Consider the following 26,258-nt stretch of genomic DNA (forward strand, 5'->3'; position numbering starts at 1 on the left):
GTAGTGTTAAAAACAGGAAGCTTTTGACAGGGAAAAAACTCCAACATTTATTCAGAAACACAAATTTTCAACAACAACCTGACCCACTTTACGCACATTCTTTTTACATTTCATTAGGCAGGGCTCTTAGTGTAGCTGACCACATAAAGTACAGTTAAGTCACTTAATGGGGCTTGGTTTAGTATGACTCAAGTTGGTACAATAAACATAAGAGGTGGAGTTTCATTATTTAGGGTGTGTCTAGGCCTGTGTGGGTGTCATGTTTTATAGTGGGCTTGAATAATGCCTGTCTCTTACAAATGAGTCTGAGTCTAAATAGGTCATTTTTGAATTCACGGGGACAGCATGGCATTTTTGCATTGTTTTCCTGTCTGTCATTATAAGAGATACTGAGTGAGTTCTGTTCATTTTTCAGGTATTTTGCATATCTGTTGGCAATGTCCTGTTTTATTAAGTGGTATCAAAATTATCAGTGTAGGTTTACCTACTGCCTTGTGGTTTTCCTGTTTGAATGAGCTTCTCTTTAAAAGGCAGGAACTTTATGCTCAGATCAGCCACAGGAAGCAGTTTTTTTTCAGACCTGAATGTTGTAATTCACAGCACTGACTCATGTGAAGACTGAAGCAGCATTGCGAGAGATTCAACAGTAAGTTTGTATCTTTTCTTGAATTACATGTCTTTAATATGAAAGAATAGGCACCTCAGTGTGTTTTTCTGCTCTGCATTTTGCAGAACATTTATGGTGAGTGTTTTGACTGTTTCTATGCAAAACAATTCTTTTCTGACTACTAAACATCGGCAGCTGTTCTTTCTTGGATCTCTCACTCAGGGGTGTCGTTCATGTGACATGCTGTGTAGTGTTAGTGGAAGAACATTCCTGTCATGCTGCATGAATACTGAGTACTGAGTGCAGGGTAATAACAAGATGAAAAAGCAAAGTCCCAGTGCTCTGCCGTGACTAATATTTCCAGGAAAAACATGATTCTCTCAACATACAGTTAATGAGTATGAGGTAACAGTGGCAGGGAATTGTTATGTTAATGTTTCTCTGGCTTCAGCTCTTCACAGCTTGTATAGTCTTGTTCAGTTCTTACATCAAGCTCTTTTGGCTGATGTCGAAAAAATTTTATTTTACCCAAATCATAACTAGCTTATGTATTTGTTATTTTAAGTGGATAATTAACTTTAAAATTCTGTAACAAAAACACCCCTCTGAGTCATATCCATAAAGCATCTGGAAATCTTTCATAGGAATCACTTTTTACCTCTTGTTTATGAAACATCAGGGATCTTGGATTAAACAAAGTAAACAATCCGTAGTTGAGGGGTTGAGTTTACAAGCAGAGTGAACAGTTAAAGCGTCTCTGTCTGTTTTAGAGCGTGTAACACCTCTGACTTAAAATGTGTCGAGAGAGTGGTGAGGACAGCAAAGAGAGCCATCGAAACTTCACTTCCTTCCAACCTTGCCCTCTGGCAAAACGTACAGCAGCTTCAAATGCAAAACAACCAGATTCCATAACAGCTGCCTACCTCAAGGCATAACACTGCTCAACTCCCACTCACATTTTTTATTGTACATATTTATATTTATACTTTCTTCCTTCCTACTTATTTTTATGTTTTAATTTGGAGCTTTGCAACAACATTTACAAATGTACATTCTGGATGTGCAGTAAAGTAATTTGAAAGCACCAAGTTTAGCAAATCAAAAAGATGCTTTATGTAACCAATAACTCTGCAGACTTTTTCTTTCCTTTGTAGTCAAGCCATTTGGAAGGATGGTGTCTGTATTTTAACTTCCCCTTCTAGCTTCACATTTATATCTTCCTTATATCTTCTACCGTTGACAGAATTAAGCTAGTTATGGTGTCCTTTGACTAACATTTTAGAACATTTGTCCATGCTTGTTAGACAAGTTCAACCCTCAAGGATTTATTTTGTGGAAAAAAGCAAAAGCTGCATGATTCTCCCAATACAAATTATTCTGCTCACAAACTTTTTTCAGACCTAATGTCTGTGGTCATCAAAGTAACAATTCTGGTCTGAACGAAGAAGAAATTGCAACCTGAATAAGGTCAGAATATTAGTGCTTTGAATGACCTTTTTCATCACAAGGGGTCCTTGGCCACTGCGGTCAATTACAGGTTCCATTCTTGTAACAGAACGCTTTTAAATCCCTTGATAGGGTGACAGTTTACCAAGTGTTCTAACTACCATCATCTCACTGCATAAATCAGCATATAAATATCCTGTTTATGAATTTGGGCTCTGGAGACTTTGCTGTCACTACTTTTGTCTTGCATGGCCATCGTGTTAAGCACTGATGCCTTAGTTTGGCAATTCAGATGAAACGTTATCACTCTTGGAGCATTTCAGCCACCTTGGGTTTACTTTTTTCATTTATACATTTTAAAATATTTCTTCTGTTTTGACATGGAAATGAATACAACTATTGTGAGATAAAAGGTTGAACACAGTTGAAAATAAAATGTTGTGTAAATTTAAGATGTATGTCCTTGAAGCTTGAATTTAGTTAGGTTTTAGTTTTCATTCAGAGGTATCTTAGAACAACAATACAAGGAACTGTGTCTAGTACTTTGCACATGATGTCACTAACAGAAAGACAAATGCTATTCCATACCCAGTCCATGGCTAAACTGGTTTTTATAGGTCAGACATGTATATTTACAGCGGCTGTTGTTTTTCTTGGCTCACAACTCTTACAGAATTCAATATAGACAGGTCACATTGCTCTAATTGTAACCTGTTTGTGGTGGTAGGTAAGCATACATGCCAATGTAAGTGCATTTGTGTAAAGTGGGTGTATGTCAGTGAGTTTGTCACCTGGAGGTGCCCAGCTGTTAGAGTGGTGAGAAAGATAGAAAACCTGCAACACTCAGCACCCAAGAGCAGCAAAGGACAGGTGGATACGACTCCTCAAGGTCACAACAGCCCCAGGCAGACACAAACAAGAGCAGCCATATGCCCCAAACAGACAAAGGTCATCAGTGAAGCAAAGGAGCAAAAAGGTACAGGGTGACATACAGATCAGTAAAACACAGCCATCTCCCACCACATATGCCAAGCTCTTGCAGGGCTCTTGGCACCAAACAAAACTAGTTTTCCTCAGAGAGGCTCCATGTGCTATGTACACGTGAGTGCTGACAGTGGGCACTTCCTCCTACAAATAAAGAGACGATTCAGTCAGCGAAATTTAACTGCAGAGTGATTGAGCTCATATATCCTGAAATACCAACAGTAATGTGATTATTTTTCTTTTTCGCTTTCCTTTCAGATTGTGCCAGTTTCGGAAGATTTTAGGATGTCTTGGCCACTGGCTATCATCTTCTTCTTTTTCTATGCCATCAGTTCACTTGCGTCTGCTGGAAAGGTTCTGGTTTTCCCACATGATGGCAGCCACTGGGTGAACATGAAGGTGCTGGTGGAGGAACTGCATTCACGGGGGCATTCTGTGACTGTCATTCGGGCTGCAGACAGCTGGTACATCAGTGAGACGGCTTCCCAATATGAAATCATCACAGTGGATGTCAACTCTGGTGGCAATGAGGATTTCTACCGTCTCTTTGTCTCCGAGGTCATTAGAATTAAAAGAAGCAATGGGTCAGCATGGACCCGTTTCGCTTTAGACATGGAGTTGAAAAACAAGTTCTTTGAATTACACAGAAAGATCTGCGAGGTGATTGTGCACATATTTGAAAGTAAAGAGTTAATGAAGATCCTCCAGGAAGCCAAGTATGACATAGTTTTGACTGACCCTGCAAATGGAGGAGGTGTGTTTTTGGCTCACTACCTTGGCCTACCGATAGTGTTCAACACTCGCTGGACTGTTCACGGTGAAGCACATTTTGCTGTTGCACCTTCTCCTCTTTCCTACGTCCCACTTCCACCATCAGAGCTTACGGATCAAATGAGATTCTTTGAAAGGGTGAAAAACATGATTTTCTACCACATGAGGATGCATCTGTACAAGCAGGTGGTCGCACCACATTACTCTCCTTTAGCTAAGCGCTACTTTGGCCCAGATGTGGACTACTTTTCTCTGTTCCAAGCTGCAGATCTGTGGCTCATGAGAGTGGACTTTGTGTTTGAGTTCCCTCGTCCTACCATGCCAAATGTTGTCTATATGGGAGGGTTCCAGTGTAAACCTGCAAGACCACTTCCTGAACTCCTGGAGAAGTTTGTGCAAAGTTCTGGAGAGCACGGAGTTATCATCATGTCTCTGGGGACTTTAATTGGAGAGCTTCCAAATGACCTGGCAGATGAAATTGCTGCTGGTTTTGCTAACTTACCCCAGAAAGTTATCTGGAGGTATAAGGGTGCCAAACCTCCCTCTTTAGGAAACAATACTTTAATCATAGACTGGATGCCTCAGAACGACCTCCTAGGCCATCCGAAAATCAAACTTTTTGTAAGTCATGGAGGAACAAATGGAATTTATGAGGCCATCTATCATGGGGTTCCAATGGTGGGCATTCCCTTTGTGTTCGATCAAGCCGACAATCTCTCCAGACTCAGAGCTAAAGGAGTTGCAAAGATTTTGGATGTGTCTGACATAAATGAGAAAAAATTTCAGAAAACTATTCAGGAAGTCTTGGATGAGCCATCTTACAGGATGAACATGCAGAGACTCTCCCGACTACACAGAGATCAGCAGATAAGGCCACTGGATCGAGCCATCTTCTGGATTGAGTTTGTCATGAGGCACAAAGGTGCTGCTCACCTCAGAACAGAGTCTTACAGGCTGCCCTGGTATACCTATTACTCTTTAGATGTCATTTTATTTTTAATAGCAATTTTTGCACTAATGTTTTTAGTTTTCTCCTGGTTATTGTGGCACTGCTTCAAATTATGTTGTAAAAGAAAAGTGAAATCTGACTGACTGGGGCACCAATCACATATAACATTATGTCAACTCACTGTTGGTTCTACTGGGTCCTTTTAGGCTGTCATATGAAACAGACCAAGTGAGCTTTTAAGATAAGTCAACTTAAGTCTCACCACTAAACCTAAATAATTCCTGTAAATGTATTATGAATAATTTCCTTCCCTCAAGGATAGAGTGATGTTACATCAGTCTAAGTTTGTAGCAAAATAAATAAATCTTCACGGCGCCGGAATGCTAATGCTTTGTTTTACTTTATTGTAGTAATAAAAAAACTCAAAATGAAAATATTCATATTTGTAGAATGCAACAGTTTATTAGATTATATTAAATCCATAAACCTTAACAAGCGGAGCAAAATCTGGCACTGTAATAGATTTCCTCATTTGTCTAGAACCTCACTGTAATTTCATCATTTTACTACAAATATGCGATTTATTATTTATAATATTTTCAAAGAACTCATAGAAAAGTGTTAGAATACACATTGCATTGCAGTTTGTTGATACAGGCACAGACCACTCAGGATGTGAACGTGGTATTTTCTGATGGCTGTGGTCTCTTTCAGCAGAATACTGTGTCCTGCAACAGATCATGTGATTCAGGAAGGGTCAAAGGAGCAACACAATGAGTTTGTGATTTTGACTTGGTCTCCAAAGTTACAAGATCCAAGCTAAATGTACATGATTGAATTGGGACAAATCTAAAACGTTGAGACAGCACAATGCACCTTACAGCTGGTAGCTGCTTTGTGCTAGACATCACAAAACACCTTCAGGTGTTCAAAGTATTAGGCATTTGGTCATAATATTATGCCTGATTAGTGTATGCACTCTTTCACTCAAAGTCTCTTACATGCTGTTGTACTGTTTGCATTGAATAATGTGCAGTTATGTTTTCTAGCTTGGCTATCTGACTCAATACGTTTAAGCTGTTGCACAAAATTTATATTTCAAAATGACTGGAGGCTTTTTTTAAAATAAACGGTGGCATTGAATTTACTGCTGAAATGCTCTGGTTCAAAGAATTTGCTGATGTCTTCAATATCCAGTAGGTGGTGCTATTCATCAGCCCATCTGTTTTCTAAACCTTCTTCATACTGTTTATGGTTGTACTTAAACCAAAGGACAGCTTAGTGGCCAGATAATGTAACATGCAGTTCTTTTGAGTGTACAGCTGGAATCTGGGAAAAGTGCACTCATACATGAGGGAAACACCCAAAGTTTACACAAAAAGGCTCCCAAGCAATTTGCTCTCCAACGTCCCTGTAACCACTAGATCAACAGTAATTTCCTGTAAGTCTGATAAAGTCTCAAAAAAACCAACTCCGGAAGAAAATGTAGTTTCCTCTGTAGCATCACTCTGAGTAATGAAGAGCTTTACAAACACAACATAACATACTGTCAAAGGATTACATGCATAACATACATGCACAGTATTTTATATAATAACTATGTATCTTTTCATATTTTGATTTAATTTGTTAATGGAAAAAGATATCCACTAAGTCTGAAAACAAGTCAAAAACTGAAAAACATTCTACAAATACTTTGTTGATTTATTGTAAAAATGTCAAAGAACAACTTTGAAGTTGTCAACACCAAGCTTTCCTGTGATGTACGGCTTATATGGACACAACGTACTGCTCTCTGTCAACTTTGTACCCTCTTATCAATTACACATTTAAGAACCCATAAATACAGCTGCAAAGTCCTTTTCCAGTTTGAATCTGGAATAGACAACACCTTGAAAAAAGAATAATCCTTGAAAGACAAATTTGCACCGGCAGCCAAACAGGTAACCTTTATTTTAGTCTTTGCATGTATTCTTGTGTTAATTTTAGCTGATTTGTTCTAGTGGATCTGTAGAAGGTCAGTTACAGGCAACAGTTTGCATAATCGAGACCTCTGAGCAACACGAGTTAATCTTTTCTATATGGGACCGTACATCAGCAGAAAAAAAAAAACTACAGTCACAATAATTAAACATCTTTTTTGAATCCCACATTGGTTTTTATTCAATATATTATTTGTATTTGAAAAATACATGTATGGTAAAAATATGCTAAATTATTGGATGTTTATTTTGCAGCTTTAGAACACAAAATGCATTGGATCTGGATCAGTCTGATCTGGCTCTGTCCAGTGGTGGTGCATAGTGGGAAAGTACTTGTCCTCCCAGTTGATGGGAGCCACTGGGTGAACATGAAAGTCATCATTGAAGAACTACATTCAAGGGGTCATCAGATTTTTGTTGTGCGACAGACAGACAGCTGGTATATCAAGGAATCCTCCCCGTTCTATACTTCAATTAATACCGACATAGAGTCTGGATTTGATGAAGACTTCATAAAATCATTTGTGACTGAACTGCTGAAAATCCAAAGGGAGGGGAAGTCTGTTTGGACTCGTATCAAACTGGAAATGGAACAAGCACAGAAGATCTCAGAGTTCCACATAAAATCGGCAAAAGGTCTTGAAAAGACTTTTGAGTCCAAAGAGCTGATACAGTCCATGCAAGATGAGAACTATGACCTTGTCCTTACAGATCCTGCTTTACCAATGGGTGTCATACTTGCTCATTACCTCAAACTACCTCTAGTTTTTAATGTGAGATGGACCAGTCACGGCGAAGGCCACTTTTCAATCGCACCTTCTCCTCTCTCATATGTTCCAATGACTGGTACAGAGATGTCTGATAAAATGTCTTTTATTCAGAGAGTCCTAAATGTAATGATATTTGCTTTGAATGAATACCAAATTATGTGGCATGTTTTACCATATTATGAAGCCTTATTTGCAAAGTACTTTGGATCAGATTTTGACTATTTATCCATGTTTCAAACTGCAGATCTGTGGCTCATGAGAGTGGACTTTGTGTTTGAGTTTCCCCGTCCCACTATGCCAAATGTTATCTATATGGGAGGGTTCCAGTGTAAACCTGCAAAACACCTGCCTCAGGACTTGGAGGAGTATGTACAGAGCTCTGGAGAGCACGGAGTTATCATAATGTCTCTGGGAACTTTAATTGGAGATTTACCCCACGATTTAGCTGAAGTAATAGCTGGAGCCTTTGCTAAATTACCTCAAAAAGTCATTTGGAGGTATAAAGGCGTCAGGCCAGCCAATCTGGGAAACAACACTTTAGTGGTAGACTGGATGCCACAGAACGACCTTCTAGGACATTCTAAGATTAAATTGTTTGTGGCTCACGGGGGAACAAATGGTATTCAGGAGGCGATTTATCATGGAGTTCCTATACTGGGTCTTCCTTTGATTTTTGACCAGCCTGATAATCTGCTTAGAATTGAAGTAAGAGGAGCTGGGAAGAATATTCAGATTTCTACTATGACTGAAGACACATTCTTGCAGGGGATACAGGAAGTCCTAACTGAACCCTCCTACAGTATAAATATGCAGAGACTCTCCAGACTGCACAGAGATCAGCCGATGAAGCCCCTGGACCAAGCCATCTGGTGGATAGAGTTTGTCATGAGGAACAGAGGAGCTGCTCACCTGAGAACTGAGTCCTACAGGCTGCCCTGGTATTCCTACCACTGTGTAGATGTGATGCTGTGTTTAGGAGGAGCTGTGCTGGTTATTTTCGGTGTGTTTGCTGTTCTCCTAAAATGTCTGTGGCGTTTGTGCCTGAAAAACAAGAAGAAACAAGATTGAAAAGAAAAAAAACTGTGGTCAAATGGGAACCAGACAGATTTATTTTAAGTTTAGACTTGCAAATTGTAAACCCACAGGCTAGATTATTTGTGTTTTTTGTGAAATTGAGATGATTTAAATGATTTGGAGAAACACCTGTTCTGGTGTTAGTAATATTAGCCTCTCTATCTGAACTATCTGTTGAATAAAGAATCTTGAGTGAATATTTTAACTGCTTCTGTTTTTTTTCCAACCTCAACACTTAAATCTTTGGTTTTTCTTAGTTGTCTAGTTTATTTTTCTTTCCTGATGGGCTAATTTTAAAGATATTGGTTATGCTTCTTCATACAACTGAGTTGCAGTGGAACACTGTTTATAGAATTTTACACAGTTTTTGGCATTGCTACAAAATGTATTTCATCTGAGAGGAAATAGCTGTTTTTATGTGCAGTTCAAGACCCATCAGTTGTGTTTAGGGATGATGCAGACAGCACTGCCAATAAAAACACCAGCATAAGTGAAATATAAAGTGTTGGGTAAAGGAATTCTAGCTCATGACAGCTCTTAAAATTAAAAGAAAATAATCTAGCATGTGAAAACAAACTTACAAAATGTTCTTATTTTTCCAGTGAGCTGAAAATTTGCAAGAGATTGTAAGGCTGTAACTCAATAAAGCAGAATTTAGCATTTAAATCCATAAACGTGAGTCTATAGGTAATAATTTTTCAGCAATAGAATAGTCCAACATAACAAGAGTGAACACAATCTCTCATTGAAACCGTGTGTTCGCTGTTGTGGCTTTACGCTTATTTGCCAAAAACTAAAATCCCCCTCTGTGTCAAAAGGTGAAGGCAACAGAATGTCTAAAAACAACTTTTGCAAGGCCACAGATGACCTCTAATCTGCAAACGTCAACCAACAAAGCAAATGAAGCACAATCTATGAGTTACAAATTTAAAGCTGGTTTGACTGTTTGCTACTTATTTCATGGAACTTGTGACTACACGTATTATTGTGCTTTGCTTTGTTGCAAATGAAGTGATGCGTCTGAAGAATCTAAATAATTTGAACAACAGAATTTCAGCTTAATGAAGGCACAAGTGAACTTCCAAACAACAGTATTCTTAACTTCACTATTGATACAACACTTATTTCAATTTGTTCAAGCACTCTGGAAATATGAGGGAAACAATTACACATTTGCTACATAAAAACTGAAACTTTTAGACATACGCCTTAAATCACAGTTTTTCTAGTAGGAAAAATGTAAATTATATTCAAACTATGACTGTCCAAAACATTTGAGGACTTTACCTCATTTGAAAAATCATTCTAATACTAAAAATAAAGGGAAAATGCAACCATCACTTTAGAAATGAGTTATTTTGCCTGTTTGCCATGATACAAATTGCCTTCTAAGGACAAGCAGTTATAGACAATGGATTGATGGATGGATTTTATATAGATTACAACTGTTTGCTGGGGATACTTGGAAATATGTCTCAAAACCTTTAAGAGGTTATATGTATAACAGGAATTTCATTTTAGAGGAACATTTTTATTATTTTTTAGCATAAAAGAATAATAAAGGACAAAACAATATTAGCTGCCTGGCGGACACACCTTATGAGGCAATATAGTTAACAAATTAAACAAAAAAACATTGTATTAAAAAATACAGATTAAAAAACATAAAAGAAATGGGTGAAAAGTTTATAAAATGCCACAAAGCAATCTGTGTTATATATATATGATTTTTGGAAAAAGTTTGATATTTATTCTCACTTTATTCATGCTTGTAACCAGGTAGCAGTTTAAGAAATCAAACTTATTGGTGGGTGGGTATAGCCTACAGACAAACCAGTTATTGTTTTTAACAAATCTTACTATTTTAAAACATTTTCTGTGATTTATAATTACAGTGTTTTCCAAAGGTACTTGTAATTGTGCTTCAGAATTCACAACTATGAACTTCAATTATTGTACTGAATTTTATTTTTCTGTGTCAACATGGACACAGAAAAATAGTGCTGTGTACATTGCACTTTACACAGCAATGTAAAGTGAATAAGGATACCAGATTTGTGAGTAAATAAAGTAAACAATAAATAAATAAAAATCTATTTCAAGTGTGGTATGCATTTGTATTAAACCTCAAATACTGTATTGCCTGAAAAAAAAATCCACCCCAACTGGATACCTATGCAAGTCACCTGATATGTGACTTTTATTAGAATCTGACTTTGAGAAACTTAATTTCAATGTAAGTTCTGTAAAGACCTCAGAGGTTGGTCAAAGAACAATAGTCAGGAAGACCAAATAAAACACTAGACAAGTTACTTGCGTTTGGAGAGGGCTCGGTGATAAAACAATATCCAAAACTGTTGAATATGACATCATCATTCTGTTGGAATACCTTTTTTTCGAGTAGAAACAGTGATACAGTTAAGTCTAGATGTACAACAATCAGGTCAGTTGAATACAAATGTGCAGTCAACTTCTCAATTTTTTTGTTTTTTCTCTTCCTTCTACTTCATATTTGCAAGCTACTTTGTTTTGTTCTATTGTATAAATCCCAAAGGAAATACATTGAATGTTGCAGTCACTTTGTGGCAAAATGTAAAAATGTTTACTGGGTACAAATACTTTTGCAAGGCGCTGAAATTAGATCAGTTTGTTATTATTACTTATTTTTACCTGATCAAACATATTTAGTCTCATCTCAACTATAGCAATAAAACAAAGAAAACAGAAAATAGCAGATTTAAAATATATTAACCCACACCTTGATTAGGAATGAAATTGCTGCACTGGTGACCCAGGTGAGGAAGCACCAAGAGAGGACATTTATGTATACTCATTCCTCAATATTTATACAAAAAACACACAATATTTCTTTGAACAGTGTACATGGTGACACCAGTGATCATTCGACACACATTTACTTTAGAGGAATTTTTCAAGAAAAAAAACACAAAGAGAAGTCCAGTTGTGAAATGTCGAAACACTTACATTACTATGACCTGATGGAGAATTTTCAGACAGATTTTCAAATATCTTTAAATGCCCCCAAAATATCCTGGGGGGGCGATTAAAAAAAACTCCTGTCAAGTCTTTTTGTGGTATTTACAAAGTGTCTGTGTAGGACAGGGTAGGTCCACTCATGATGTTCTGGTTCGTAGAGAGCTCATCCTGAGCACGGTGAGCTCAGCCACATCTGCATCTTGCATCTCCACCTCCTGTTGGGAGCTTTCTCTGATTACATACACTACCAGACCCACACAGATGAAAATCAGGAGGATTATTCCTATTACCTGGACACAGGAGAGTAAGGTTAGTGAACGCATACATGAAAGAGCTTCCATCATTTGAATACAAGTATATCTGACATAGTGAATACTCTGCCAACTGGACATATCCCACTCACCTGAGAAAACACAAACAACCGCTGTGAGCGGAGCATTAATTCTTGTGGGGTGACGTCTCCCTCTGTAACTGGCTCACACCACTTCTGCGGAGCTGCCTTGTCAACAAGGACAAATCTTCCATCCCAGTCTGTCATAGCACAGGCAAAGTACTGGCCGTCCAGGAACAACAAGATCAGCCAAACAACAGCAGGAACGAAACTAGAGAGGGAAACCATTTTCCTGCACCACACGTTGCACCTGCATCCCTGGATGATCTGCATCAAGGTGAAGGCCATGACAGCAGGAATGATGAAGAATGCTGATGAAAACGCTCCATTCCACGTAGGGTTGCAAGGACACTCAAACTCCAGCTCCACGAGCTTCTCTAGTCCCATGAGGATGAACCCAAAAGCCACATTTGATACCAGCGGACTGTTGCTAAGTTCATTTTTCAGCCTGGTAAGCCATTGTTGTCTACTTTCCATACTAAACTGACTAAAGAATGAAGACAACCGCTGCAAAAAGCCCAAAAGATAGTCCACGGTTGTGAACACATTGGCAACAGCTTAGTGATGCGTAATTAACACATCCAGGGGTAAGTTTTACCCTCAGGCAAAATGCTGCCCTTCCACTCCGATTGGCTTTGAACAACGGAGGGTGTGCCCTTGGCGCTGACCTTTCTCTAGCGGATTGGTCTCTGGGAGATTTCAGGTGGGGTTTCATTTTAAATGTGGTCTCCTATAGAGTACTGGAGGGCGGGGTGTAAAGTGGAGGGAAGTTTGTTCTGCAGTAGAGTACACACATGCACTTTACAACAGTCTAGTAAATAAACATCCTAAAGGTGTGATTGTTTACTTAGAAGCAAACATTTAAGATAAAAAATGTTTAAATAGAGCTTCAAAATGTACAAAACATAAGAAATTAATTTTTTTACAGGGTTCCAACATATTATTCAAGTCAAAATCCAACTCTTTTCCAGACTCAAATATTCAGTCCTTTTTTAGTACAATTTAAAATGTAAGAACAATGGATTATTATGGATTAATTGAAGGTGGTTACAGGTGGACGGACGGATGGATGGACGGACGGACGGATGAAATGACAAATAAAGTCTGTAAATTCAAATATTTTTGAAACTTTATTTTTCATACTTGTTACTCAACCTGGAAAATAATCATATAAAATGATATTTTCAGACAACACAGTTGTTTTATTCATAATTATTCATAACCCAGTAATTATAAAATTATTGGGTTATGAATAGAATGTATTTAAATGCTTCCAGTCTATTTACTGAAACAGATTAGTACAGTCGTGAGCACACACTGCAATAAGGGACAGTTGCTGGTACTTTCGAGTTTATCCTAACTGGCCACATGAGGTCGCTCGTGCAGCAGCACAGATTAGGGATTGAGGAGGATTACAGGAAGCCATGTTCATTTTGAGGAGGAAATTAGACTGCATATTTTGAAAGGACCCAGGTAAATTGTTAAATAATTTACAAATGACCCACTCGGGGAGCTGAAGAGTAACTTCACAACCTCATCAAAAGAAAAATAATCTGAATATGATGGAAAAAGTTTGAATCAGACTTCAGCAAATACTGATTCTATATTTGCTTTCTTGATAGAAAGCTCTGTACAGGGCTCTGTAGTTGTTTTATCTTACACATCTGCATATGTTGCCTTTTATTCAGAACTTGTATGAAAATTGCAACAAAATAGCGTCAAAATAAATATAAGTTTAAAAAGTGAGATAGACTTCCTGTCACCTGAAACTAATAACAAAATAAAATGTAGAACAGAGAAAAAAATTACAAAAGCAATAAACTGTCGGAGTTCACAAACAACATCATTTGCCTTTGCATACGTGCGCGATGCAGTGCGCGTGCCGCTGGTGTGTGTGTGTGTGTGTGGGTGTGTGTGTGTGTGTTCATCCCCAGTCATGAGCGCACTGGGCACGCGCGGCTTTCCGTCGCTGCCGTTGGTTCCCTACCAGCATCTGTTCCTCCGTTGGTATTAAAAATAGACCGGTGCTGATAACAGACTTATGTTTCGGCTTCATCACTCGCCGTCGGGAATCGCTTGCGTGCTACTTTCATCTTAATCACCGAACCGTGACCGGTGGGAGCGTAAATGCGCATCGGTGTGCGCATCTCTGAATCTTTGGAACCTCGCCGTGGACAATCTCTCTGACATCCAAAGACATCTTCCCCGCAATCCCAGCGAGGCTGCTTCGCCGCCTATGGCCGCAGATCAGCTCGGCTGGCCTCGTCCCGGACCTTTCACCCACGGCTGCCCTCCAAAAGGTGTTTGAATCAGGGAGACATCTCCACGGGATTAAAAAAAAAAATCACCTCGGCTGGCTGCTTTTAAAGAACCCGGTGCTATGCTGGGCCCATCTTTTTAGATCTCGTGATCAATAGCCTACACCATCTCTCCTCCCACATTCGTCCGACCGAGAGACCCTTATCGAGCCCTAACGATGCATCCTATCGCGGTGATGCTGGCGGTGGTCCTTCTGGGCAACTTGATGCTGCCCTTTGCCTCGGCTCAAAACGGTAAGGACACAGATGTGACCGTGGCAGAAATGTTCCGTGTGCGCTGAGGGAAAGTGATTTGTCTTGTGTTGAAGACGCCCGTGTGAAATGTTTCTAAAGAGGATTTGATTTCAACAGCGTTAAGCCATTACTTTCATTTCACGCTCCTCCACAACAAGGCCAGAGTTACTACGTTTGATTTGTGTCGCTGACAAGAGAAAGTTCAGGAACAATTTAACGAGGTATGACATTTTTTTTCTCCTCCTCAGGTTATTTCTTGAATAGAGTGGACATGGTTGACAAGTTGAATAGAAATACACAGAAGTTTTTGAGTTTTAATCTTTATTTATTTCCAATGCCAAGCAGAACTATTTATATCCTACCCTTCAAACTTTTCACAAAAATTGTTAACTCTAAATTTTAATACATGGAGTAACACAAAAATACCACGTAATTGTGAAGTGGAGGGAAAACTGTACACTTTGCTTTTTTTTTTCCAAATAAAAATATGAAAAGTGTGGGCTGCAACCCCCTTTACTCAGATGGCCCTAAATGAAATCTAGTGCATCAGAAAAAGAGAACATCTGTGTGACATGTAACTTAGAGTCAAAACAGTTGCTCTATGAAGGCTTCAGAAGTTTTTTGAAGAGCTTTAGTGAACAAACAGCACAGTGAAGATCAATCAGACAGGTTGCAGATGTTTGTGAATAAACTTAAACTGAGGTAGACCTTTAACATGGCAGTGATCATGTTTCAAACCATCATCCAAAAACTGAAAGAATATGGCAGAGTTATAAATGTACTAAAGCTCAACTGTAATAACCATAAGAGTTGTTGCATTTTATCTACCTGGCCCTTCTGTGAAAGTTGCAAGATGAAAGCCAGTTAAAATTGCCATTTGCAGTTTGCCATAAGCCCTGTAAGACAGGGGGGATAGATATGCACGCCACACTTTTTAGATTTAAAACAGCAAAAAGAAAAAAAACATTGAAAACCACACATACTATTTCTTTCACATTATAATTATGCACAACTCTGTCTATTACATGCAATCCTTCTATAACATAAAAGTATGTTTTTAACTGACAGTATAAGGCATTTATTACAGTATGAAAATGCTTGTTGGGAACTGTGGTCGTGATATTTACCTGTTTGAAAACATGCTAGTTCTTGAGTAGACTAGCTTAGATGTGGCTGAACTGGGAAAGTGAGAAAAGGTCAAACACTGATCCAACCATTTTTTTTTGGTTTGTTTTCTTACCAGAGAACCTTCCTTGTGTGTTGTTGTTGGAAAGGTTGTTAAAGCTTTGCATAACAAAATTATACAAATTTATTACATTTGTTGGAGCATCTAATAATTCTTCTCTTTACCAAAAAGAGAATAATTGGGGCTCAAAATGTTTGACTGACAGTCACTTCAAGATGCAAAGGGTGGATTTTTATGAACACCAAAAGTTCACTGTGCATTAATCATGGCGAAAACATGGAGAACTTGATATGAGGAAATGTCAGCAACATGCTGTTGGGTGTTCCAGTCTGTCCTCCTCTGATACAGCATGTCCTTACTTATAATTCTGTTGAATCACACCACCCGCTGGGCCACACAAATCAGCAGCCATTCATGAAATCAAAGTGGACTGCTCATAATTTTTGAAAAGTTTTAATAGCAACTTTCCAGTTGGAATTTATATCTTGTAGATTTTTATACCAGTCTAAAAATCATCTGTCTCTAAATGAGCTGCTACTCCCACATGTTGACAAAACAATGTCACAAGCTGTCACAGAAAAAAATAAGGCAGGGAAAGGGGAGACAATTACTCTAAATACTGTATTATAATTTTTAATGCTTAAGCTCCACTTTGCTTAGCAGCGTGGGGAAAAATCTGTCTGATGCAAGATTTTGATGACAGGTTTGAGAAGGTTGGAGGATTAAATTTGCAAATATTCTTTCATTTGTACCAATAAATCACTGCAGCAGATTATACAATAATTCTTCTCAAACAAAAAGAACAAACAAGCAGGACAGACAGAATACGGACCATTAACAAAAAAAAAGTAGCCTCCACCGTCAGCTTTTGGAGAGATAAATAAACCAAATATCCACAGCATTATATAGCAAAAAATATTCTCACTTGAATTTCTTTCCGCCTTCCTTATAAATTTCACTGGAGTGTGTGGAAGTAATCAGTCTTATTTGACTATCTGGAAAATGAAACACAAAATAGTCATTGTACTGTGTTGGCGTCCGGTCTCTGTGGCCCAGTTTGCACCATAGAATTACATGCATGCATAAATACCTGAAGTGGTCAGCGAGAGTCAGTCTCGTGCAAACCGATCATCAGATCTGTTAATGTTTTCTTGCTACATAGAGGAAGATTTCATTAAGTAAACAGATCCTTCATTAACGTCAGTCTTGATTGGGGCAGTAAGAAACTGCAGCTACTGCGCAGAACCAGAGGTATTTCTCAGATAATTGCTCATGTTGCATGCCAAACCATTTCACTTTTTTTCTCCCAGTTCAGATTAAGGGTAATCGCTGCGCCACCTCTTACGCAATGCTTGGTTTTGCTGTGATATGACAGCATCCAGGCAGTGATGTGGGGACAATAATAATTATAAGTGCATGAGATTTAATCACTGTGTCTGGGAAAGCTGAGGGAATTTGTGCCAGTTGCTCCCTCATTTTCAGGAAAAACTAGGCCTACTACAGGCAGCCAGGTTGTGCGACAGATATTTGGAAGGCTGTGAATTGCATCCGTCCGTTCTGCAGCGTTTCTATTTTTACCACAGAGACTGAGCACTGAGAACTGTGGCTTTAAGGTCCTTTTGTGAAAGTGAATCCATTAACTTTTAATGGACGGCCTCCCGGTGCACAGCTGCATGGCCCTCTGAAGACACAATGTGTGGACGTAAACTACTTAAGATCAAATATTATATGGTCCTTATGCAAAAAATACTAAATACTGTTGCGAAGACAGCTGGTGCTGACCTAAAGTAGTACCTTTGAGTCTTACATAATATCTCCCTACGAAGGATGCAACCTACTCTGCATGCTTTTGTGCTCGCCCTGGATGTGAGTCAATGTGTAGGCCACTTTAAATGACAGTTGTAGGAATTTCTTTTAGCATGTGCCATATTTCCATACTTATTCAGGATTAACATGTTGATGGACAGAGGTTTCATTTTGATTTGTGGAAAGGCTCTGCAGTTTCATGGTTGCATCATTTTTGTGCATAGTGTGGAAAATTTTACAGATATCACTTGTCAAGCTGAAAATAGGACAAGGTGACAGATTGGCCTGGCCAGCACATCAGTCAGAGCACAACTAGGTACAGTTTGTAAAGTGCATAGCTGATAACAAAATATAGCTCTGAGTTCTCTCAGAGTTGTTTATTTGCCACCTAAAGAATAGAAACACAATAATTAGTCTTGACTTACTGAAATGTTGATTATACAAATGCATCTGAATGGTAAAAATGATCTGTAGCTGCATAGAGCTTTAACGAGTCCAAAGGACACCAAAGTGTTTCACGGCACCTTCAGTCATTCATCCATTCACACACACATTCACACACTGATGGTGGTTACCACAGCTGCCCTGGAGCAGTCTGACAGAACTGAGGCCATCTTTTTAAAATTCCTTTTAAAATAATCTTTTTTTTTTACTGCTCTTATGTAATATAAGATCGGGAAAGCTTATAAGTTTTTAGAGAATAAAAAAACTTATAAAAAATGTTAAGTTAATAGAAGATTAGTTTCTATGAACCATGCAACTTAGTTTCTATTAACTATGTTAATAGAAACCGTTACTTAAAATGTAACAGTCTTGATTGACAAGAGACAAAACGTTGACCAATTTTCCCTAAATTAGCTCTGATAGGTGATTGACAGGTTGAATATTAATACTATATTTTTTGTGAGGTAATTAAATGTATCAAAACTAAGAACTTCAATCATTTCGGGGTCCATTAAGCAAATGCATGTACTTTAATGTTTTGCTGAGTTTAATAATAATCAGAAATGTTAGCTATATCCAACATTTGCACATTTTGTACTAAAACCCATTCACCTGTGTGATGCAGAACTCGTCTCCTTTCTGAGCTGTGTGATGTTTGAAGATCCCCTCATTTCTATACTTGCGCATAATTGTTTGAACAGATGAAGACATCTTAAAGTATCTGGAGATTATTCCCAAGGATGAATCAGACATGTGCAGCTTCACAACTCCTAATTTCTTGGTTGATTTTGTTCAAACATGTTAAGCAAGAAAGCTGTGTGGCCTTAAAACACATTCAGAGACGTGCCATTATTTAAATCAAATGTATTGGTTAACCTATCAGAATTTTTCAAAGTTTTGACATGGTCATCCGAGCTTTCCCTCATTGTTTAAAGAGACATAATTCTGTATGTAAACTTCTGAATTCAAAGAAAGTTACTAAACAAATCTCTAAAAAAAATTTTTGTTCTGTTTTCTGGCACTTTGCAAATGAATTCTAATTGATCTAAAGCAAGAGAAGTTTGTTCTAATTTAACTTCAGACAGTGATAAAAAAAATATAGATTTTTAGTTGTTGTATGTAAACTTTTGATTTCATCTGTAGGAAAACCTTATAGTTTCTCCATATAGTTTCGCCATTGCCAAACCACAACCTGATATAGCCAGATCAATATTTTAAAACAGCACAGATTTCAACCATTCACAACTTTCTCTGTTTGTTGATTGGCCAGGATGATATTCAACTAGAGAAATCAAACTCAATGGGACAAACACCAGATGGAGCAATGAAAGGAGATGAGAATCAAACAGAATTGTGTAGGAAGGCAATAGCTATGAGGTACAAAAAGTATTTTGTACCTAAAAAAATGTCAATAATAATATGTCAAATCAAATACAAGTCAAGACACACAAATTAAATTTTTTCCTTTAATCTTCCTTTTGAAAAGTCTGAAAAGTTGAAAAGTTTTTATTATTTGGCTATGCTAAAATTCATCAGGAAGTCAAAGTGTTCATAAATCACCATTAAAAGCTACACCCAAAATGAGACATTATGCACTGCACTGCCAGTTATGTATCAGCATCTGCAGAGGACAACATTGCACTGTAAGACAAGCATTTTACAGCCATGTAGCATCCAATCAATATACCTATATAGTGCAGCAGAGTGTCCATTATCATGTTTCATGCAGGCCATGCACAAAGGTTCATCTGTGAGTCTGGAAAACAAGCTGTAGAACTCGAGCCAAACTCTTACACTGAGTCATGGCTGCCCACTGCGAAATGTGATATGGCCTACACTGATTAGGAGCAGCATTGCTGCATAGATATTACACATTGAAAAAAACAGTAATTTAACTAATTATCTTTTTTTTTTTTTACATAGCAATCGATTATTTGGTAGCTGTATGTACTGTAGCTGTATTGTGCTTTTTCTCCAGTTTTGACCTTCTTTGTATTGATATAATTAAACGCATTACAGCTAAGGCTGCTCTGCTGGGACTGAGATGACCTCTACAAGGACCCCGGAGGTTAATTTTCATTTTTGTCCTGCCCGGCATTTTAGCTAATGATACACAGAAGCAGGTGGCTGTTTTTACATGCTTTGACACCAGATGCATCTGTGTTGTGTTGATACACAAATGATGACATATTAACAGTACAATTAGAGAGAAAGCATCCTCCACCCTTCCAAATAAACATCCAAAGGCTTCCCGAAAGAAAGAAAGAAAGAAAGAGACTAGAAACTGACAGTTTAAAAGCCTACGTTGTGGGACCAATGCTTAGACTTTATAAATAATTGTTCCTCTGAAAATGATTGTATGTACTCACTTCAACCAATTTTATACCATGCCGTACCGTTTAAATGTATGAACCATACAAAAAACCCCACTTAGCTGAAATAGCTAACAAGTTCTATAGGATAGGTTTGAAGAAATACATGCAATGCTTACATCAGGGGGAAATACCTTCTCTTCCATTTTAGGTCTTAAAGATCACAAAGTGTTTGGAAATGGGAACAAAGAATAAGGCGAAAAAGAAGTTGAGAAAATAAATTTGTTGTATTCTTCAAATACAATTTGATTCAAATTGAGGTGCTTTTATTACAGTGAGTTAAAAGATAATGTCTGGAAAAATAAAAGGTAAAGATTTGGCCAAAATAGTGGAAACATTCTTTCATGTTAACTAACTGTTGTGACTCACTTACAGCATGATGCTTGCCATATTGATTGCACATAAATAGGTACAAGATAAAAGTTGTATCCTATCAATGCAAACACAAACTGATGCCAAATAACATTAAAAATATAGCCCAAAATGAAGAGGCCGCACACCAACCATTTTTCTAAAGTCTTTTATGCATCTGAAAATACTTCTAAACAGCCAAATCAAACCTTGCTGAGACAAAATGGAAAGTGTAGTAGCCTTCTCTTTATCAGTTGATCAGCAGTGAGCAGAAATAGGTGGGGTAGGGGAAATTGTGCCCCTATCTGATTCATACAACCGGAAAATCTCTGATCCCAGCTGTTTCTCTGACATCTGATTTAAAGCAATTGTAAAAGGGAGAAGAGAAAAAAAATATAAACTGTTTTTAAGAACCTTTGTATACATTGTGTATGTAAATTCTTGTAACAACTGTCACACAATATTACAAAAATGTACTGATATTATATATATTTTTTGTAGCAAGAGAGAATATGTTATCCCACAGTTTGTATAGTTCTGAACCCATCAAAGTTAACTTGTCCTGCTTTCTTTGAGGCATGTCAATATGGGCGTGCAAGAATGTGAAACGTAGGTGACAGAACTGCTACTGCAGAGAAGATTACAGAGAGTGAATTCAAGTCTTGGCAAAAAAGTGTTATAATGGAGTTGATGAAAAATAAAAAACGTGTGAATGGAAAAAAAGCAAGCTTCTATTCATGTTGCTTAATGTGACATGTATTTCTAGCAGATGGTGAACAAAGCAGCAGCACTTCAGTTGGTGTTCTACCTGATCATCAGCAACCAGAACACTCTGCAGAAACCAAGCTTTATTTCATTGCAGTACTTTGTATGCCACTTAGAAACGCATCAGTTTTTCTCCATGTTAATTATCACATTCTTATGATCACAATATGCCTAAACGTTTTTGTTAACGACACCAGTGGAACAGTATCTGTATGTCAGAGAAAGTTATTTTTACTTTTACAGTCGAATAACTGTAAAAAAGATCTTGAACTTTTTTCCATCATTAGCATTTGAGTACCGTAGGTCAATTCTCGTAAAAGCCTAATCTGACTACATTAATGTTTATCTATTATCTTTGCATATACTGAGAGGTGGGTTCCTCTTATCGCAGGGCAATCTGGCCATAAAAGCATTTTTTGGGGATGTAATCCTGATCCACAGTCTGAACAGTCATGTTTTTTTCAGACCTAGTTGTACTTAGTTCTGGATATGGCTGACTGGATGCAAAGCCTCTGCCTCAGGATTCTCTCTAAATATCTGTATTCTGGTTTATTCTGATAGACACTTCTTGGCTTTTTTGCACTGAGTTTTTTTTGTTTTGTTTTTTTCACAAGTGCCACACAAGTAGGATAGTTGTTGTTTATTGCATATCTTAGCAGCTATTGGGACCAAGCAATTAAACACAATAGATGAGGCCTGACTCTCCAGTGTGTGATTACATTTCCAGGGAGGTACACATATGGCTGAGACATATGGCACACCGAAGATCCATAAAGCTCTCCAAAAACAAAATTATACATCAAAAATAAATTAGATGTCAGAATCTTTTATATTTTAAACAGAAAACAATCAACTGGAAATGTACCTTAAACCAGGCGGGGGAAAAAATTAATCTGACTTTATTAAGGCAGGAAAAAAAATCAAAAGGAATTAAACTGAATATTAGAATTGGACTGGGAACAAAAAGAAAAAAAACTGATTCAGCTGTCAGAGTATCTTTTTGCATCGACTCTTTGCAGACTTTTGACTACATCAGTTTTTCCTATAGGATGCTGGTCACTGGCTGCTGTATTAAATTTCACCATGCTGTCTTTTGTTTTCAAAATACTATATTGTCTTCAGTGTGCATTGCTATAATTTTGTTCCAGTTCCTCTTCTTTCAGTATTTAAAATACTAGCTGGCTTGTCTAGACCAGTCAGGCGTAACATTATGACCGCATGCCTAATAGCATTCCCAAACTAGCCCTGCTCTTTTAAGGCATTGATTCATCTTGGACCCCAAAGTTGTGCTGCTGTAAACACTTTTAAATCTTCTAATCTGTCAAGTGTAGCTGCCATGTGTTGTACTTGAATTGTTTATTAGCTGCTAATATACCTCACCCAATAATGAGGAGATGAATAATGTAACTGAGCTCACTTGTCAGTGACTTGTTGCTAAAGTGTTAAGCACAGATGATGGTCATTTCAGCTCTCGCTATTGGATGGAGAGTGTGGAACTTAGGCTTTTGTTGGTCCTTTTCTGTCTGAGTTTCAAGCTGATGTAAGTAGTTATGGAATACAACAATACACATGGGATAGGATAGAATAGAATAGAATAGAATAGACTTTCCTCTCTGGAAAATTAAAGTTTTTGTAACTGTGCAAACATTTAAAATTAAGAATGTAAGCAATATATTTTGTCAATCATTTCAGAAAGTGAAATCACATCGATTTGTTACATTTTGTGTGAAACAGTTTATGCCTGGGGTTCTTGTAATTTTGATGATTATGGCTTACAGATAATCAAAACAAAAATTCAGTGTCTCAACAAAACTTTAATACAACATAAGGTAAATATGAAAAGAATACTTTAAACTGAAATGCCAGGCATCTGAAAAGAATGTTAATTTAATAGAGCTTCCATTTGGGCTTCCATTGCATAAATTAATGCATGTGTGGGGTTGGGTAGTGTTAAGTCTTCTGAAATTAATATATACTGTATATATATATTTGTAACTTTTTTATGATGTTCAAAATCCACTTGTACACATTTAGGTCAGACAGTGTCTTGTATTAAAAACAAATTTAAAGAACTCCAAATTAATATTTATATTGTAAGTTTAGCTTTTTAGTAAATCTTCACAAGCTATGAACAGTAATACAGGCTCTCACTGGCTCTGTCACGAAATACTTAAATCTCATTGTAATTTAATTTAACTTCATATTATTATCAGAACATTTTGTGCTGCACCCTAATTTGATTAATTTTCCTCTGATCCCTATTTAGGCCAGTTGACTCATAAATTATGTTAGTTTATGACACAAAATTAAATTTTCTTAATAACTGGACAGAACATGGAAAATTACTTTCAATTATTAGGCACCAATTCTCAACCTGAAAAGTCGGATACAAAATGACAAAAACTGCAAAATATATGAAGAGGCGTCAAAGTGACCAGGGTCGGAAGCTGTCATAATTGTCATTATTTACAAAAGATAAGGGAGAAAAAATGTAATATTATTTGTGTATGAAAATGTAAGTAAATTTTGTGATCTCATGAGTCATTATTAACTTAAGTAATCGTCTTTGTCATGAATTGTTTTACCCTCTGACACTGGCGATTTTAGGATGCGCTTCTTTACAGAATTGCTTCCGTTGATTGAAATGTACTAGATTTTAATCATCCTTAAGCCCGCTTGTCTTCACTGGTCCTTTGTACTACTTTGATTCTTTGCATTTTTTTCTATTGTGCTGTGGATTTGCTTTGGTGTTTGGGATTATTGTCTCATTTTATGACCGGATTTCCAGCAAACCTCAGCTGTAAGGCAGATGGCCTCACATTTTAATCTAACCTACAATATAAAAAGAATTGATGACCACAGTGTTCCTTACAAATACGCTCTCATTGTAAAGATTTTCTTTCATTCTCTAACATGAAGTTTAGAGAGCTCAAAACATTATGCAGTTCCTTTACTCTTGGACTTCAATGTGTGCTTGATTAAATAATTAAATTCTTTAATTTGTATTAAAAGAAAAATTAGCAACTTTATTGAAGGTTTTCCATAGTACAAATAATTTTTTTGTATAGGATGAGGAAATTATTAAATAATTCCTAATTATTGTTATGTAGTCAAATAATTTTCTCCAAATTATCGAACAGTAACTAAATTTTTTAGAGGATTTTATTAGCACTGGTCAGGTTTTTGTGGCTATTCACTGGTTTCTGGTAAACCAGAGAATGGTGATGCTGGTTCTGGTCGAACAATGAAAGAAGATCATTGAAAATATTTTGCCACTCATTCCTATGTCCACATATGTGACTGGGTTTTAAAAATGTTTTAAACTAAAAGCAAAATGATTAAAGAGTTCTCATTTAAAATGTTTTCAGCAACAAATCTTTGTGCGTTGTGAGAAGCATGTCTTCATTTCTAAATTCAGCATGTTCCATGGCAGATGTTGAAAGCTCAAAAAGATAAAAACATTCCATGTCAGTCAGCATTTTATGTACTTACTCAAAGCATTGCTCTCGCTTGCTCTCTCACAGCCTGAATGAACTGCGGACATGGCTCGACATGTTGCAGAGAGTAGTTTTTTTTAAAATACCTACTATATCTTTGAGTTTCTTCTGACTTAACATCTCACAGTTTTTAAAAATAGATCCAGTTAAGCCCAAAACTATTTATAACCTGCAGATTTAGATTTAAAGTAATCTTTTAATTTTACCTACATGTTTTTGCCAAGACAAGAGATGGATCATCAAAATATAAGAAGGTGCATAAAAAAACACACACACACACAAAACGCAGCAGCAAATCTAAGGAGACTTAAAGTTGAAAGCAGAAATATGCATACACTACATAAAGAAACATGACCCCATTTTGAACTCATTACCTGGAATTAAATTAGAATAAACCATTGCTGTTTTGTGTCAATTACAACAACTAAAATTACTGCTATTTGCCAAATATCTAATTTTATATATATATTTTTTATTTGTTCTGTTTAAAATGTTTACATGCATTTCCTTACTATTGACAATATATTTGATTGTAATTCCTTTTAAAAGAGCATAAATCAGTGTTGGCTCTTCCTGACAAAACACGTGTAACCGAGTCAGTTTTGCAGGGTATCTTGCTTCGACACACCTGTGCACATCTACCAACACAATCTTCTATGGGAATGAGATCAGGGTTGAGTGATGGCTCTAATGTCCTTAAGACACTTTGTAACTAATTTGGTGGTATGCTTTGAGTCATTGCCCATTTGGAAGACCGAAATGTGCCCCAGCTTTAACATCCTGACTGATGTTTGGAGGTTTTGCTTTAGTATTTCTCTTCCTGATGATATTAGTTGAAGTGCACTAGTCTGCCTCAAAACTCCCACAAAGTGTGGATTACGCTTTTACCTGCTTCAGATAGTGTCTTCACAAGATGATTTCCTTTCATCTGAATTTGATGCGCAAATTAGTTGATGTGCAAATTTTGCACAAAAACATGCTCTTCCTTTTCCAGAGAATGGTTTACCAAAGAATGAACCAGACCAGTGAAGGCACACAATTTTGTTTCTGAAATCTTGGCTGATATCTTGAAATTTTTCCCAAAATGTCACACAAAGAGTCACAGAGTCGTTGCCATACATACATGCATTTGCACGAGTTAATCTTAAAAAGTCATGACATGATCATCCTTTTAGCTGACCATTTTGTTTAGAAGTATCACAATCGCTCTCTCATCATTTGAACATTTAGCAAGTAGGTACAATTTTGATAATTCTAACTATAATTTCTAGCATCATCAAAAAGAAAACATTTAATCTGATTTAATGTCAGACA

General features: G+C 37.2%; 2 protein-coding genes and 2 pseudogenes across 6 annotated transcripts in view; 3 read left to right on the plus strand and 1 right to left on the minus strand.

Moving 5' to 3' along the window:
- The first annotated feature begins 277 nt into the window (after positions 1 to 277).
- Positions 278 to 6,875, plus strand: LOC114142731 (UDP-glucuronosyltransferase 2B31 pseudogene; annotated as a pseudogene).
- On the plus strand, positions 6,569 to 8,780 carry LOC114142732 (UDP-glucuronosyltransferase 2A1 pseudogene; annotated as a pseudogene).
- Positions 8,781 to 8,888: 108 nt separating this feature from the next.
- On the minus strand, positions 8,889 to 13,068 carry LOC114142735 (calcium homeostasis modulator protein 6). The gene is made up of 2 exons (XM_028014154.1): positions 11,984 to 13,068; positions 8,889 to 11,870 (listed from the first exon to the last, which is right to left on the minus strand). The coding sequence occupies exons 1-2, from the start codon at positions 12,446 to 12,448 to the stop codon at positions 11,718 to 11,720; spliced, it is 618 nt and encodes a 205-aa protein (XP_027869955.1). The 5' UTR covers positions 12,449 to 13,068; the 3' UTR covers positions 8,889 to 11,717.
- Positions 13,069 to 13,904: 836 nt separating this feature from the next.
- The window catches only part of LOC114142733 (neuroplastin-like), a 36,298-nt gene continuing 23,944 nt past the window's right edge, over positions 13,905 to 26,258 (plus strand). For 3 of the 5 annotated variants that reach the window (XM_028014146.1, XM_028014147.1, XM_028014148.1), the window contains exon 1: positions 13,905 to 14,523. In XM_028014146.1, coding sequence (XP_027869947.1) covers positions 14,448 to 14,523 — 76 coding nt within the window. In that variant the 5' untranslated portion in view covers positions 13,905 to 14,447. The remainder of the gene's footprint in view (positions 14,524 to 26,258) is intronic. The other 2 variants (XM_028014145.1, XM_028014149.1) reach the window with 2 other exon arrangements.

The sequence above is a fragment of the Xiphophorus couchianus genome, chromosome 4 (genome assembly GCF_001444195.1).
Source record: "Xiphophorus couchianus chromosome 4, X_couchianus-1.0, whole genome shotgun sequence".
Taxonomy (NCBI): domain Eukaryota; kingdom Metazoa; phylum Chordata; class Actinopteri; order Cyprinodontiformes; family Poeciliidae; genus Xiphophorus; species Xiphophorus couchianus.

What these genes read in the sequence shown, in the direction of transcription:
- LOC114142735 (XM_028014154.1), bottom strand. Translation starts at nt 12,448, where the DNA reads ATGGAAAGTAGACAACAATGGCTTACCAGGCTGAAAAATGAACTTAGC. An exon ending in GGTTGTTTGTGTTTTCTCAG is followed by an intron (nt 11,871 to 11,983) that starts GTGAGTGGGATA and finishes TCCTGTGTCCAG; the next exon opens with GTAATAGGAATAATCCTCCT.